Source organism: Vicugna pacos, chromosome X (genome assembly GCF_048564905.1).
Source record: "Vicugna pacos chromosome X, VicPac4, whole genome shotgun sequence".
NCBI classification, from domain to species: Eukaryota; Metazoa; Chordata; class Mammalia; order Artiodactyla; family Camelidae; genus Vicugna; species Vicugna pacos.
Genome location: NC_133023.1, coordinates 113,388,224 through 113,405,821, shown reverse-complemented (window position 1 = coordinate 113,405,821; position 17,598 = coordinate 113,388,224). Strand labels below are relative to the sequence as shown.

The following is a 17,598-nucleotide window of genomic DNA, read 5'->3' as shown; positions in this document are numbered from 1 at the left end:
ATGTGAGATCAAAGTTCTTCATATATTCTAGATAGTAGACTCTTATTTATATGATTTGCAAATATTTTCTCCCATTCTGTGTTGTCTTTTCATTTTTTGATAATGTCATTTGATGTACAAAATTTTTTAATTCTTATAAAGTCAAATTGATCTATTTTTTTCTTTGTTGCTTGTGCTTTTGGTGTCATCTAATAATCCATTGTGCAAACCAAGGTTATGAAATTTACTACTATGTTTTCTTCTAAGGTTTTTATTTTTTAGGTCTTACATTTAGGTCTTTGATACATTTTGAGTTAAATATTTGTATATGGTGTAGGGTGGAGGTCCAGCTTCATTCTATTGCATGTGGATATACAGTGGTCCAATCACCAGTTGTTGAAAAGATTCTTTCCCCATTCAGTAGTCTCAGCACCCTTGTTGATAATAAATTGACCATAGATATGTAGGTACATCTCTGGGCTCTCAATTCTATCCCAATGATTTATATATCTATCCTTGTGACAGTACAGAACTGTCTGGATTACCATTGCTTTGTATACATTTTGAAATCAAGAAGTGTGTTTGTTTTTCAAGGTTATTCTGGCTATTCACTGAGTCCACAAATTGGCTTTCACCACAATCTCTACAAGTACACAATTTTTACAAGTACCTTTAGACTTGAACTTCTCCATATTCTGTTGCACATGAAATCAGTCATCCATGGATGACTCCCACCTGAATCAGCCACTATGATGTTCACCCAAGGGTGACTTTCTAATTTCATCATTCATTCGACATTTACTAGTTAGTTTTCTACTTAAGTGAGAGTTTTTCTTTCTTCCTCCATCTATTTTTATCAGTGTGAACTCAGATTCTTATATTATTCAAAGGATTATAATCTTTTACTCTGATTTTGATGCACAAATTGTCCCAGATTTGGCCAATGGGAACCCATTCAGACTGGACATTTCCTTACTTTATGGCTCAAAAAGATGGTCTGGTTTATCTCATACTTTCTGTGCCCCAGCTCTGGAACCAGCCATTTCTCCCAGGGGGGTCCTGGTTACCTTTAGTGAAGGATAGTATTTGAGAACCAATATCTGGGTGCTAGATGTGCTTACAGCTACCAGAGTATGACTCCTTCTAGACTTAGTGGACAGAGGGAGGAAATGTATGTATGTACACGTGCACATGTGCACGTGCACATGCGCATACACACACCCCTATATCTTTTTTGAAAAAAGTTCATCTTAATACTTCCAATTTCAATCTAACACCATGTTCATTTTATCCTCCCCCCTTTTCATGTTTGTAAGTCATATCTCAGACACTGAGAAACCTAGCTTGCACTTTACTCAATATATTTATTTGCTCAGTTTACTTATTTGTTTAATGTAACTGATTGCTGGCAGCCTCCTCACCCTGAGAGCACAACCCAACTTTAACTAGATCTCTGCCACATGCCTATTTTACAAATTACAGCTCAGATTATCAGGTTAGAAAAAGAATTTCAAATTGCCCTAAGTCTACCAATGTAAATAGCTTGGAAGGGACATGTGCTGAAGGTTGGCCTGTAAAAATATTCAAATCATTTTATTCCCCTCAGAGTTTCTTTTTAATCACTCTTCTTATTTCACAAAGTAAGTACCATATCTGCTAGTTCCTTATTTAATACTTACAACATTTTATTTTGCAGTAATTATAGACTTGAAGGAAGTTGCAAAAATAGTACAATGAGTCCAATGTATCCTTCACCCAGTTTCCACATGGTAAGATCTTTCACATAATTATAGTACAAGTTCAAAACAACATGTTGACAATGGTACAGTACTGCTAACTAGACTACAGACCTTATTTGGTTTCACCAGACTTTACATGCATTCATTTGGGGGTGTGTAGGCCTATGCAGTTGCAGCACAGATCTAGGTTCATGTAATTGATACCACAATCAAGATACAAAACTGTTCCATCAGCACAAAGGAACTCTTTGTATTATCCCCTTATAGTCATCCATATCCCATACCGCCTCCAGTCCCTATCCCTGGCAACATTCATCAATTCTTCCTTCCTATAATTTTGTCATTTTAAGAATGTTATACAAATGCAGTCATACAGGATGTGACCTTTTGAGACTGGCTCTTTTTCATTCATCACAATAACCTTGAGGTCCATCCAAGTTGTGTGTATCAATAGACTGTTCCTTTTCTTTGCAGAGTAGTATTCCATGGTGTGGATGGTTGGTTTAACCACTCACTCAATTGCACGACATCTGGGTTGTTTCCAGTTTTTGGCTATTATAAACAAAGCTGCTAAGAATGGCTATACACAAGTTTTTGTGCTAACATAGATTTTCATTTCTTTGGGATAAATGTCCAGGAGTACAGTTGCTGGGTAATAAAATACATGTATCTTTAACTTTATTAGAAATTTCCAAACTCTCTTTCAGAATGGCTTACCATTTTATATTCCTGTCAGTAATGTGTGAGAGATCCACTTTGTATGTTCAACAGCATCTGGTATTTTCACTATTTTTTCTTTAGTCAGAATTCATTGTGGTTTTAATTTGCATTCCCCGATGACTAATGAAGTTCAACATCTTTTCATGTGCTTACTTGCCATCATAGGTCTTCTTCAGTGATATGTCTATTCATGTCTTCTGTTCATTTTCTAATTGGATTGTTTGTAGTTTTACTCTTGACTTCATACATTCTAGATTGATATAGATAAATGGTTTGCAAATAATTTCTCTCAGTAATTTCCTCCTCTTAAATTTTTTTGCAGAGCAAAAGGTTTTCATTTTCATGAAGTCCAAAATATCAACATTTTCCTTTTTGGATTGTGCTTTTGGGGTGAAGGCCAAGAACCTGTTGTACAGCCCAAGGTCCTGAAGATTTTTCTATGATTTTTTTTCTAAAAGTTTTATAGATTTACATTTACATCTAAGTTCATGATACATTTCAAGTTAATTTTTGTATAAGGTGTACAGTTTAGGTCAAAGTTCTTTTTTTTTGCCAATTGCTCCAGCATCATTTGTTGAAAAGACTATCATTCCTTTATTAAATTGCTTTTGTACGTTTGTCAAAATCACTTGGGCATATACCATACTGTATTGATTACTGTAGCTTTATTTGAAGTTAGGTAATGTGAGTCCTCCAAATTTTTCTTCTTCAAAATCAATTTAGCTTCATTAATTTTACATCTGGGTATTTTCATCTTTCCTATAGGGAAAGAAAAGAATAGAGAAAAAATGTGGCTGTGGGATTAGGGAAAATACATTTACACTGCCTATGCCCTAGGGGTGTTCATGAAGATTTCTGGGTTCCACTCCCAGAGATGAAGTTTGATCTCCAAATGATTATGGTGCAGGTGGCTCTGGACTACACTTTGAAATGTGAAAAACAATAATCTAGGGAGAAACAAGAAGAAAAGACAAAAAATCAACCCCTTGTCACTGTTGTTGAGATTGGGGCTTGCTTTGTTTTCTTTCTTTCACATTCCTCCAATTCCCACTTTAATTTCCAGTATATAATAGGCTTGACTCATAGATTTAACCCTTGACAGGTATCTCAGAAGATATATTTTAGACATCAAGAAGGGAGACATAAGGTAGACTCCTCTCAGTGGGGACAAAGAATAGAGGAGGGTGCTGATGCGTCACCTTCACTTCCTTCCACTCACTCGTCCAACATAAGCATCACAACTACAAAATTGAAACACGAAATACTCTTTTTCCTTTAGCTTGTTGTAGGGAGGTGAGTGTTTCTGAAAGTGAAAATAAAGACTTCCAAGTAAAACAAGGGAAAAATAAACATTTGAAATATATTCCCTGGGATTTTACTACAGGATGTCCTTGCCAATGTACCTTCCATAGCCTTTAAAAATCTTTCATATTCTACTTAAATCATCTTGCATATGCTTTTTGTAAGCCAGTGACAGGTAGGAGGGTTCATTAGGCCCTAATGAAACTTTCAGGAAGACATCTTATGTTTATTTCTTGCATGCATAAAACTCATCTGTGGGGATATAAAAAGAGCTGCCCCACTGTCTGCTTTCACATGCTTTGTGTGATTTTCAGACCATGTTTAGCACACTAATTGGAAAAAAAAAGGTTATTACCTCATTTTGTCTCCTGCTTTATTCTAGAGAAGAAAGTTCTTGCAAAAGCTCTTCCTTTTCTTGTTGCAACTCCTGCAGATGCTGCTGGTTTTGCTCCAGTCTGTCCTCCAACCACTGTAGTAGAGGCCCGCTAACTGCTGACATCTGACTGCACAGGTTCTTGGTAAACACTTTAATAGGAAAAACACAGAGGTAACACCCCACCACCAGCAGCCCCCCAACAGTGAGTCAGGAAGAAAGGGAAGGAAGAGAAAGTAGAAAAAGTGCAATAAGCAAACTTGGCAGACAATTTTGTATGGTCAGCCAAGGGACAGTCGGAAGAGCTGAGAAAAGAAGATACCTCTTCTGAGGCCATCCTGAACATCTCCGGATCCTTAAGCCAGAGGTGGCCTGGCTACACAGAGAGCAGAAAAGAACCCGCTTTTTCCTCCCTTAGTCAAAACGGCTAAGAGCAACAGAAGGGTCTCTTTCCCCAGGTCTCAGACCTTCCCACACCATAATGACCGTAACTTCCCAGCAAGCTAGAACTCTGTCTTCTGCAACTTAATCTTACACAAGTCCAGAAAGAAAGTTGTTCACCAAATGTTACATACACTGAAGAAATAAGTACATTAATTCAGCTTCACGTGAGACAGAGATTCTATGGCACTCTTTTTAAAACAAATTCCACCTAATGGAAGTAAATTTTTTCCTTATCATATATGACTTGTTGCAAATGACCACTGTAATACTATGGGGTGTATCTGCCAAGATATATGTATATGTGTGTGTACATGTGTGTGTGTATACTTTTGAATAAAAACTGTATGGTTTTGGATGTTACTTTTACCCCACATAACAATAAGCCATAGACATCTCCCTTTGTCAGTAAAGACTCACCTTTCCTTATTATAGGCTGTACAATATTCATCAGAATGGATGTACCAATTTAATAAGTCTTCTATTGGTGGACATTTCAGTGGCGTCCAATTTTTTGCTACTGTAAAGACTGGAATTAATATCCCCTTATTTTTGCACACTTGTCCTATTCTGAAGGATACATTTTTAGAAGTGAAGCTCAACTTTTTTCTGTAGGGATCTATAAAGTCTTTAATTCTTATTTAGTTGGTCTTTTGAGTTCAGGGCTTCAGATTATACTTAAGCCATCACCTCCCTAGACTTTGAAAAACATCCTCTTATATTTCCTTCCTGTATTTCTTTAACTTTTAAAAGTGATTTAGTGTGTATACTGTATTGGGCTTTCTGCTCCTTGGCCTTGTATAAAAAGTACTTGTATATTTACTGACATGAAAGATTTCCTCCTTCATGCTCTCCCTTTTATCTGTCTGTCTGTGTATCCATCTCTGTCAACTCCCACCACAGTAGGCTCATTGTTGAAATTTCAGGAAGTTTGGAAACTGGTATGTAGTTGTCTGTACATATAAGGCATGTAAGTTGTCTGAAATCAGCCATGGTAGGGGTATCACGTTGGAAACTGGCAAATACAACAAATTAGGATTCTTCCAGCATCCCTGAGAACTGAGAAGCCCTATCATAAAGCTCGCTCCTGCCTTTCCTCCAGTCTTACTCTAGGTAGCAGGTAGAGTACTCAGTTGTCTACAGCATTCAATAGAAAAGTTTGGAGTGGGATTAATGAATGGCAAAGCTCCTGGAAAAGAAAACTCAAGGATAATTTGTACTCATCATTTCAATCACTTCAGCAAAATTTGCCTGTCACATGATTATTTCACCACCCATACTCAAGAAAAATATCTTACCTGAGCCATTATGAATCTTGGTTACCGAGTCCAGATGCGTAAGGCTAAAGGGATAAAATAGTTTCGATTAGTAGCAAAGCAGCAATTCATCTAATCTAGGCGGCAGAGGCCCTGGGCAGTGAAACGAGAAGGACGGGCTTGACCTGTGGATCCGCCTGTATGCATCCTGCTCCTCTTGGCACAAGATCTTGGGTAGCTCAACTGCTGATTCAAGGCACACTTTTCCAATGGTTACATGAGGTACAATGTGAATTGGGATTTCAATCCTCTCATACCTGTAAGACAGTCAATTCAGGTCAGTTTTTGTTTGTTTGATTCCAGCTTTATTGAGGTATAATTGACAAATAGGAATTATACGTACTTATTTAAGGTGTACACATTGATACTACACATTGTGAGACATACACATTGTGAAATGATTATGGCACTCAAGCTAATTAACATATCCATCACCTCACATAATTACCATTTTTTAGTGGTGACTTAACATTTACGATCTACCTTAACAAATTTGAACTATATAATCACCATGTCTAGAATCACTTGATCTCTAGAACTCATTCATCCTGAAACTTTGTATTCCTAGACCAGCACTTCCTCAGCTTCCCCTCTACCACCTCTGCCCCAGCAACCACCGTTCTACCCTTTGCTTCTATGAGTTGGACTATGTTAGACTCCACATATAAGTGAGAGCATGCAGCGTTTGTCATTCTGTGTCTGGCTTATTTCATTTAGTATAATATCCTCCAAGTTCAGCCATGTTGTTACAAATGGTGTGTGTGTGTATGTATGTATATGTATATGTGTGTGTATACATATATGCATACATATACACATACCACATTTTCTCTTCCACTCATCTACTAACAGACATTTAGGTTGTTTTCATACCTTGTCTATTGGGAATAATGCTTCAGTGAACATGGGAGTTTAGGTATCATTTTGAGATGCTTTGTATCACTTCCTTTGGATATATACAAAGAAGTGGATCCATTTTTAATGCTGAGTCGTCAAAATCAGATGTTTTCCATGGTTTATTTAATAGACATTTGGGGACACAGCATACTTCAAAGATTAAACATCCCCCTAATTCATTTAGTAGCTCGATTTCAAAGTAGACAGAGTTCAAACTGAATTCATCTGGGGAGCAAATTGGAAGCACATTTGCAGAGCCAACATTCTCATAGAAATTCTGAAGTCACTTTGTAAACTTAACAGAAGCCTTAGAGGCTCAAAGTCATTACACTCACTCCCCAGACAAGGGACAGATCACTAATTAATACTGTTTTCAGTCAGGGATTTGCCAGTGAGGTTGAACACATTGATCAGGAAGCCTGGGAAGAGGAACTTTAGACTCTTCAATGACTCCATCAGATTCACCATGTAGAAGGGATTACTCATATAAATACACTCTTGTTCTAACACAGTGTTCACCAGTTGCCCTCACTTACCATTTTCTCCCCTGGAGGAAAAATAGGTAAGTAATACACAAATAGTTCCATTTTCATGCTAGAATGGGCTTGTTACCAAGGCCAACCAATCTACCTCTAGTTACTTCTCACCCCAAACACACCTAAACTCCACCTAACAGTGGGTTCAGTGGAGCATCTGGGTTGAGGGTCCTAGCACTGTGTGGCCTCGTTGGCACATGGTGGTACATCAGTATAAAATCTAGCTCCCTCCCCTCTCTTTCCCACCCAGCAGAATGTGTCTGGGCCCCACACCACAATCTAGATAGAACAAAAATGATGGAGGATTACAAGTGCCCTCCCCTCCTCACATCCAACTAGTCAGGGAGAAATTCATGGAGTATGCTGTGTGTGGGTTGAACACACTACTTTGAGTATATACTTTCAGGAAGAAGACAAAAAGGACTTTAAACAAATTTTGACCTCCAATTAGTAGGTTTGTACATTACTCAGTTTAGGCTGCTATAACAAAAATACCAGAGACTGGGTGGCTTCAACAACAGGAATTCATTTCTCATAGTCCTGGAGGCTAGGGAGCCCAAGATCAAGGTGCCAGCTGATCTGGCTCTTGGTGAAGGCCCTCTTCCTGGTCTGCAGACAAATACCTTCTTGTGTCCTCACCTGGTGAAGAGAGTGATCATCTCTCTTGTGTCTCTTCTTACAAGGGCACTAATCCCATTCATGAGGGTTCTACCCTCACACCTAATTATCTTCTAAATGCTCCACCTCCAAATACCACCATATGAATTTGGGGGTGGTAGGGGGACACAATCAGTCCATAGCAGTTTGTTTTTCATAGTGGTATAGATTAGCAATTCTGAAACTACTTTCTGTACATTCTTGGATTGAGCAATAAGTAAACATATTATGGATAGTAGGACTAAGTTTCTCCATGTCAGAGAAGAGAATTGTAAATATGGAAAGAGAGAATGCTAGAATGAACCCTAAGGTGTGCGAATGGATTGGATTATCGGTTTGAACTCATGGTGTGTGTGTGTGTGTGTGTGTGTGTGTGTGTGTGTGTCTGTGTACGTACATACCTGCATGTACACACATACATACTTTTTTTGCCAGCTCCATCTACTGAGAGTCTAGAAGCTACTAGAGTAGTAGCTTCTACTCTAGTAATAATGGGTATACCTAGCACCCAGACCTTGGTTTCTAAATAGCATTTTTAACTTGAAGGAACCACAGTACAGGCTAGAATGAAGGGATGAGGACCAGACTTACCTCCTTCTTGAAACAACTAAAAAAGTATTTTTTAAAAAGTGAAACAGTGACTCACAAGATCTTGGAAACAAGGCAGTGAAGGACAGTGAAACCTGGGGGATTAGAAACAAGCTTGTTTCTTCATGAAGAAAGTTTCCAGGCTACAGCACAGGGAGGGGAACCCCACCTAGAGCTTGATGGTCTCCTTGAGTCGAAAAGATAGAGCCAAGGCTCTGGGAAAGCCAAGGAGGCTTGAATTTGCAGTGCAAAGGACTATGCAAAGAGAAAGAACTCCAGAGATCTTTGGATGGTCCCGTTCAAGTGCTCAGTTGAGTAGCAACCAGGGCATATATGTAAAGAAACTACACAAGGCCACAGAGATAACAACCTAGAAGGAATAAAGGGATAAAGGGAATAAGTACTATCCTCAAAGTATACCGAGGGCCAGGAACAGTGCCTGTTCCCAAGAGCCTTAATAGGAAATCTCATAATTCAGGAGATGACAGAGTATTAAAAAGGTTTGTGCCTATGAGCAGGGAAAATGAACCTTACATTAAATACTGCTTTGTTTTTGCCTGATAAAGCTTAAAAGCAAGACCCAAAAGGATCAAACCATTTCCTATTAACAGCATCTCAAAACAAAGCTCAAGAATATTTACAGGAATATCTAACACCCAAAAATGTAAAATTCAGAATGTCTGCATCCAATCAAAAATTGCCAGGCATGCAAAGCAGCAGAAAAATCCAACCCCTGAGAGAAAAATCTAATGAAATTGACCCATAAATGCAACAGTAATTAGCAAAGACCTTAAAACAGATATTATAACTATTCTGTATATTCAAAAAGCTAGATGAAAGACTGAACATGTTAAGTAGACAGAAAGAAAAAAAGACTCAAATCAGACTTTAAAACATGCTTGAGATAAAAAGTAACACTGGATAGGATTAACAGAAAATTAAACATTACAGAAAAAGGATTAGTGAACCTCAAGGAACAACAATAGATCACAAATAGGAAAAAAAAAAGACTGAAAAACAATGAACAGAGCATCAGTGAACTGTGAGACAGTATTAAGTAGCCTAAATATGTGTAATTGAAATATCCAAAAACACCAGACTTGCAGACTTAGTAAACAATCTTCTGGTTACCGGAGAAAGAGGTGGGAAGGGATAAACCTGGGAGTTTGAGATTTACAAATGTTAGCCACTATATATAAAAACAGATTTTTTAAAAGTTTCTTTTGTATAGCACAGGGAACTATGTTCAATATCTTATAATCACCTTTAATGAAAAAATATGAAAACGAATATATGTATGTATATGAATGACTGGGACATTGTGCTGTACACCAGAAATTAACACATTATAACTGACTGTACTTCAATTAAAAAATAGTAATAATTTTAAAACTTTAAAATACAAATACCCAAAGAAGAGAGAATGAAAGAGAAAAAATTTTGTAGAAATAATGGCTGAGATTTTTCTGAATTTGATGAAAAATGTAAACCCACAGGTCTAGGAAGCTCAATGAAACCCAAGCACAGGATACATGAAAACAATTATACCATGGTACCCTATAATCAAATAGTTTTAAACCAATGATAAAGAGAGTCTTAAAAGAAGTCAAAAAAAGCTAAATTAAGTAAATAGGAAAGGGTAAAGATGATTGCCACTTTCTTGTTGGACAGTGGAGAAATATCTTTATAGTTCTAAAAGACAAAAAGGTCAACCTAGAGTTCTTTACCCATTAAAAATACATTTTAAAACTGGAATTGAAAAGATAACCGACTGTTTATAAAATAAAACTAATAACAACATATTATGGGCTTATAGCACACATACAAGTAAAATGTATGACAGCAGTAGCACAAAAACCAGGAGAGAAATGAAGTATAGTGTTGTAAGGTGCTTAATACCACATGTGAACTATCACCTGAAGGCAGACTGTGACAAGTAAAAAGAAATGTAAACCAATATTTCTCTACCAGGGGTGATTTTGCCCTGCAGTGAATATTTGGCATGGTCTGGAGACATTTCTGACTATTACAACTGAGGAAGTGCTACTGGCATCTAGTGGGTGGAGGCCACTGATGTTGCTCAAAATCCTACAATGCATAGAATTTCTTGCCACTATAGTTATCTGGCCCATGGTGTCAATAGTGACAATGTTGAGAAACCCTGCTATATACCCTAAAACAACCACTAAAGTAATATAACAAAAAATTATCACTAATAAACCCACAAAGGAGATGAAATTAAATCATAAAAATTATCCAATTAATCCAAAAGGAGGCAGAAGAAAGAGGAAAAAGTAAACAGAAATTAGATGAGCCAAATATAGAAAACAAATAGCAAGTTGGTAGATTTAAACCTAACCTCATTAGTAATCATATTAAATGTAAAGAATCCAAATATGTCAATTAAATGGCAGAGATTGTCAGATTAGATAATTCCTAGACCCAACTATATGCTAACTACAAAAAAATCACCCTTTAAATTTAAAAACACAAATAGGTTAAAAATAAAGATACAACATGTTAACAAAACTCAAAAGAGATTAAGTATGGCTATACCAATATCAAAGTTGATTTCAGAGCAAAGAATATTAACAGGGATGAAGAAGGTAATTTTGTAATGATAACATGGTTAATTCATAAAAAATACAAGACAGTCCCAAACATGTACACATATAATAACAGCTTCAGAAGATATTGATAAAAACAGAAGAACTATGAGGAAAATAGACAAATGAACAATTTTGGTTGGAGATGTCAATACCCTTCTCTCAAAAATTGATAGAACAGTGGACACAAGTACCACCTGACCTATAGAAGAGTCTCCTTATTCCTAATCACTGATTTTTTTTTCAAGATTCAGGCCAGTTGTAGTACAGAATATGCCACATTTTGGATTTGTTTGATTATTTTCTCATTATTACACCCAGGTTTGGCAAGAGTACTACATAGGGTTTGTTGTACATAGGTGTTGTTGCATATATGAAGTTTTAAAAACTCATTCTTATAGAAAATCTTACTAAATACATAAACAAAAATATAAAGCATGAGGTTAAAAAAATTCTAGCTTGGTTTAAAATCAAATTTCCACTTTCCTTTCTTTTTCCTTGTGATTAAGAAATGAGTACAATCAGAGGGGAGGGTATAGCTCATTGGTAGAGTGCATGATTAGCATGCATGAGATCGTGGGTTTGATCCCCAGTACCTCCATTAAATAAATAATAGTAAACCTAATTACCTCCCCCCACAAAATAAAACAAAAACAGAAATGAGTACAATATTCATTTGTACCCATGTATTTGCTGGCATTCTGTCACCTGTGTATGCATTGTATTTTAACAAAAAATATCTGAAGGCCAAAGCTTTTCTCTTCCTTTATTTTTCCCAAAACATGTATTCCAGTCCTCTTATGTCTTATTACCACAGAGTAAATTATATTTAAAGAAGGGGAGGGGGAATCAGTATTGGAAATATTTAAGGGATGAATTGGATAGGGAAAATCAGCACTGGAAATTGAGAGAAAAAGGCAATTACTAGCTTAGGTGGCCTCTGGAGAAATTATTGCTATATAACCTCAGACTGCACACCAGCTATTAAGTTGAATAAATGTCTTTATTTTTATTGATTTTGCCCTTTATATCTCTAAATGAGAAACAACAAAGAGATTTTGATTACCTTTTTAAAAAAATATTGACATAATAGATATTTATAAGCACACTCCACTCAACATCAGAATGCATATCCTTTTCAAATGCACACAGAAAATTAACCTATAAAGACCATATTCTGGGTCATAAAACATTCTCAATATATGGCATATGGAACATAGTCAATAGTACTGTAATAACTCTGTATGGTGACAGATGTAACTTGACTTATTGTGGTGATCATTTTGTAAGGTATAGAATTATCAGATCACTACGATGTGCACCTGGAACTAACATAGTGTGGTAGAACAATTATATATAATTTTAAAAATTAAATATAAAATATGTGTAAACAAAACATTCTTAATAATTTTAATAGGATTCAAGTCACAAAAAGTATTTTTCTGACCACAATGGAATTAAATTAAAAATCAATAACAGATATCATGAAAACCCCGCAGTATTTAGAAACTAAATAACATACTTTCAGATAACTTGTAGATCAATGAAGAGTTCAAAAGGAAAATTAGAAGAGTATTCTGAACTGAATAAAAATGAAAACACATACCAAAATTTGTGGGATACAACTAAAGCAGTACTTAGAGAAGGAAATTATATAATAGGAAAGAAGATAGGTCTCAAATAAAGGAACTCAGATTCCATCCACCTTTTAAAAACTAGAAAAAGAAGAACAAATGAAGCTCAAAGTAAGCAAAAGGAAAGAAATAACACAGATCAGAGTTGACATAAAAGCAACAGTAAACAGAAAAAAAGAAAACCAATGAAACCAAAGATAATTCTTTGAGATACTCAATAAAACTGTTACACCTCTAGCCAGATTTATCAGAAAAGAGACACAAATTACCAATATAGGGATGAGAGAGATGACATTACTATAGATTTTACAGATAATAGGTAAAGGATAAAAATATTATGAACAAATTTATGCCAATAAATTCAACTACTTGGATAAAATTAATAAGTTCCTTGAAAAACACAAATTATCAAAGCTCATTCAAGAAGAAATAGATACCATGAATAGCCCTATACTATTAAATAAATCAAACTGGGAGGTAAAAAATGTTCCCACAAAGAAGTCTCCAGGCCCAAAAAGCTTGACTAGTGAATTCTACCAAGTACTTAAGGAAGAAAGAATATCAATTGTACACAAACTCTCCAATTAAACTGAGAAGAATGCTATACTATCCAACTCATTTTCTGAAGCCAACATTTCTCTGATACCAAAGCCAGAGAAAGACCTTACAAAAAAGAAAACCATAAACTAATATCCCTTATGTTCATAGATGCAAAAATTATTAACAAATTTTTAGCAAATCAAATCCAGCAAAACGGAAAATGAATAATTCATCTTTGTTGATGGGGTTTATTCAAGGAATGCATGGTTGGTTTAGTAATAAAAATCAATCACTGTAACTTATCAATGTTAACAGACTAAAAAAGAAAAAGAACTATATGATCATCTAAATAGACACAGAATGAGCGTTTGATAAAATAAAACATATATTATTGATGAAAAAGGAAACTCTCAGCAAATAAGGAATAGAAGGAAACTTCTTCAAAGTGATAAGAGAATCTATGAAAAATCTTCAGGTAACATCATACTTAATGGTGAAAGTTTGAATGTTTTCTCCAAAGATCAGGAACAAGGCTAGCATGACTGTTCTCACTGTCATGAAATTGTATTCAGCAGTTTATTAGAGGTTTCAATGAGTGCTGTAAGGTGAGAAAAATAAACATAAGCATCCAGACTGGAAAGAAAGAAGTAACAGTGCCTTTATTCACAGATGATGATCTATATAGATAACCCAATGGACTCTTCAAAAAACCTAGTAAAATTAACAAGTGAATCTAGCAAAGTTGTAGGATACAAACTCAATATACAAAATCAAATGTGCTTTTGTATAGTAGCAATGGAAATAGTAGTAGGAAACTGAAATTAAAACAACAGTATTTACAACAGGATAAAAATATGAAATGTTTCGGGATAAGTCTGACAAAGGATATGCAAGACCTGTATACTGAAAACTACAAACCATTGTGGAGAGAATTAAAGACCTAAATAAATGGAGAGATATACCATGTTCATGGAATGGAAGACTCAATATCATTGAGATGTCAGTTTTCCTCAAAATGATCCACAGAGTCTATAATCCCAATCAAAAATCCCAGCAGGCTGTTTTGGAAAACAGCCTAGTAATTTCTTAGAAAGTTAAATACACCTACCATATGATTCAGCCAGTCTGTTGATAGATATTTCCCCAGGGGAAGAGAGAGTGTATATCCATATAAAGACTTGTACACAAATGTTCAAAGCAGCATTATTTGTAATAGACAAAAACTGCAAGTAACTCCAAACATCTATCAGCAGGTGAATGGGTAAACAAATTGTGCTAATATTTAGACCATTTAATACTATTCTGTAATAAAAATAATGAACTATTGATACATGCTATAACATGGATGCATCTCAAAATAATTCTGTTGTATGAAATACAACATACTCTACTCTGTATTCTACACAACATATTCTATGATTTTATATACTTCTTGGACCAGAGTAAAGGGATTTTTCCTACTATAAGGGATATTATTAGGGAAACTGGTGAAATTAGAATACCATCTACAGATTAGATATAGTATTATATGAATTTTAATGTCCTGATATTGAATGTTATATAAGAGAATGTCATTTTTTTCTTTAGTAAATATCCACTGAATTGTTCAGGAAAAATTATCTATAGGTATAAAGAAAAAAAATTATAATGAAAATAAGATAAAATTCTGATATTTGGGGAATTTGGGTGAAGGGTACACAGGAATCCTTTGTACTGTTCTTGCTACTTTTCTGTAAATCTGAAATTATTTCAAAACAGAATATAATAAAACATTAAAAGTCATAACTAAAAGAATCAAAACACTAAGGACAATTTCTAAAACTGAAAAACAGGTAACAGAAAATTAGTGTAACAAATGGCAGGAGAGGTAAAAAGAAATTAAAAGTATGGCAAAAAGAAAGCATAAAAAATGGCAGGAATACTGCCACATATATCAGCAATGATAATAAAATGAATGTATTACACTCACCTATTAATAGACAGATGTTCTAATTGTTTAAAACCAAATAACTCAAGATCTTGCTATATTCTACTTAAAAGAGATATACCTGAAATAAAACAACTGAGGGAGGTTGAGAATAAAGGGACAGGAAAAGTTATAACAGGAAAAGGATATAAGAAGAACTACAACATGCAACAAACAGGCAGTGGCAGAGATTGCTAGCTGCCCTAACCCAAATGTCCTTGGTAACAGAATGTCAATCTTCAGCCAAGACAGAGCTGTCTGACAGGCCTCCCTGATAGCTTAAGTGTGGCCACGGAACTAAATTCTGCCAATGAGATGAAAATGGAATTGCTTTCTGGGGCTTCTGGGAAGGTCACTTATGAGAAATTGGCTGAGCTGGGACCAGCCATCTTTTGCCCTCCTACCTTTCCTCTTCCTTCTGGCCCTCAATGGAGATGTGCTGGCTGGAGCTCCAGAAGTCTCGTGGACCGTGAGGGGACCTTAGGATGGAAATCATACACCAAGATGGTGAAGCAGAAGATAGGTGCTTAGACCCCTGATAATATCACAGAGGCCTGGAATATCTATCTCCAGACTTCTTCCCGAGAAAGAAATAATCTTGGTTGTTTTAAACTAATTTTATTTATTATTTAATTTTTCCCTAGTATATGTAGTTGAATCTAATCCTAATAGAACAGTGATATTATTTAGAAAGAAAGAATTCAAGACATACATAAATAGGACAAAGAGAGCTATTTCATATTTTATAAAGGTAAAATAAAGCAGGACAATATAAAAGTCATGAATCTTTATGCACTAACAATACACCTTCAAAATTATAAAGCTAATACTGACTAAAATACAGGAAGTGGACAAATTTAGTTATGATGGGAGGTTTATACATATCTCTCTCAGATATGTATAATCAAAACCACAAAGAATGAGGAAGGATATAAGCTTATTCTAACAAGGATATACAGGACTTGTGCTCAAGAAACAATACACATTTTTCAATTCATAAAACATCATAAAAATTTACCATGTTTTAAATCAGGGGTCAGCAAACTTTTTATACAAAGACGAAACAGTAAATGTTTTAAGCTGTGGGGGCCACAGGGTCTCTGTCACAACCACTAAGCTGTGCAAATGGGTATGGCTATGTTCCAATAAAACTTTGATTTCCAAAATAGGCACCAGGCCCATGTGGCCTACAAGCTGTAGTTTGTGGACCTCTGATCTAGGTAACAAAAGAAATATCAAAAAATTTATATAAAGCTGATATCACACAGGCCACAGTTACCATAATATAGTGCTAAAAATGAACATAATAGCAAAAAATATGCCCCCTAAACCCAGCCCAGATATTCACATCTAAAATCTTTAAATGCACTTCTAAATAACTCTTGAGTTGAAGAGAAAAACAGAAAACACAAATGAATTGGAAGTAAAAAAACAAACAAAAAACATTGGAACTACTATACAAAACCTATGGAATGGAGCCAAAGTGAAGAGGTACATTTGTGGCCTTAAATGTATTTATTTGAAAACAAAAGAGACAGAAAGTAAACTTAGTTTTCACCTGAAGAATTTAGAATAAGGATAACAGTAAGAACAACACAGCAACAATGAAACATACAGAAAACAGAAGGAAGAAATTAATAAAGAGAAAAGCAGAAATTTTTAAAAAAGAAGAAATCTGAGATACTCAGTTGATCAAGAGAACCTAAAGCTGGTCCTTTGAAAAGACCAACAAAATAGATAGATTTTGCCAATAAAATCAAGAAAAAAGAGAAAACACAAGTTAACAGTGTTAACAATGAAAAAGGGAACATACTTAAAGAAAGACAGATCATGCAATCATCCACTCAAGAAGTATTTACTTAATGGCTACTATGTGACAGGCCCTGACACAATACCCACAGTCAATGATCTAGTGAGAGACCATAACAATAACTTCACAGTATACTTAAAATAAACATCAAATAGCTAGGAATAAATTCAACAAAAGATGCTGAATCTATACTGAAATAAAGACAAGTAAAAAATATACAATAGTGGTTGCCAGCGGATGGAGGTAGGGGAAAGGAGAGTTGTTATTCAGTTATACTAGATGAATAAGTTCTAGAGATTTGTTGTACAACATAGTGCCTATAGTTAACGACAAGGTATTGTGCATTTCAAAATGTGTTAAGAGAGTAGATCTCATGTTGTCTTCTTACCAGAAAAACAAAATTAAATGAAACAAAACAAAAACAATGAACACAAGGAAACTTTGGAGGTGTTGGATATGTCTATTACTTTGATTGTGGTGATAGTATGATGTCT

General features: G+C 35.3%; 2 protein-coding genes across 4 annotated transcripts in view; one reads left to right on the top strand and one right to left on the bottom strand.

Annotated features, from left to right (window-relative positions):
- CMC4 (C-X9-C motif containing 4) overlaps positions 1 to 17,598 on the top strand; it is an 87,191-nt gene that overhangs the window by 23,867 nt on the left and 45,726 nt on the right. The window lies entirely within an intron of this gene.
- BRCC3 (BRCA1/BRCA2-containing complex subunit 3) overlaps positions 139 to 17,598 on the bottom strand; it is a 53,523-nt gene continuing 36,063 nt past the window's right edge. Inside the window, exons 6-10 of one of the 3 annotated variants that reach the window (XM_015251696.3) lie at positions 15,699 to 15,773; positions 5,996 to 6,127; positions 5,853 to 5,896; positions 4,096 to 4,265; positions 139 to 3,197 (exon numbers count right to left, since the gene is read on the bottom strand). In XM_015251696.3, coding sequence (XP_015107182.1) covers positions 4,114 to 4,265; positions 5,853 to 5,896; positions 5,996 to 6,127; positions 15,699 to 15,773 — 403 coding nt within the window. In that variant the 3' untranslated portion in view covers positions 139 to 3,197; positions 4,096 to 4,113. The remainder of the gene's footprint in view (positions 3,198 to 4,095; positions 4,266 to 5,852; positions 5,897 to 5,995; positions 6,128 to 15,698; positions 15,774 to 17,598) is intronic. The other 2 variants (XM_006218857.4, XM_015251697.3) reach the window with 2 other exon arrangements.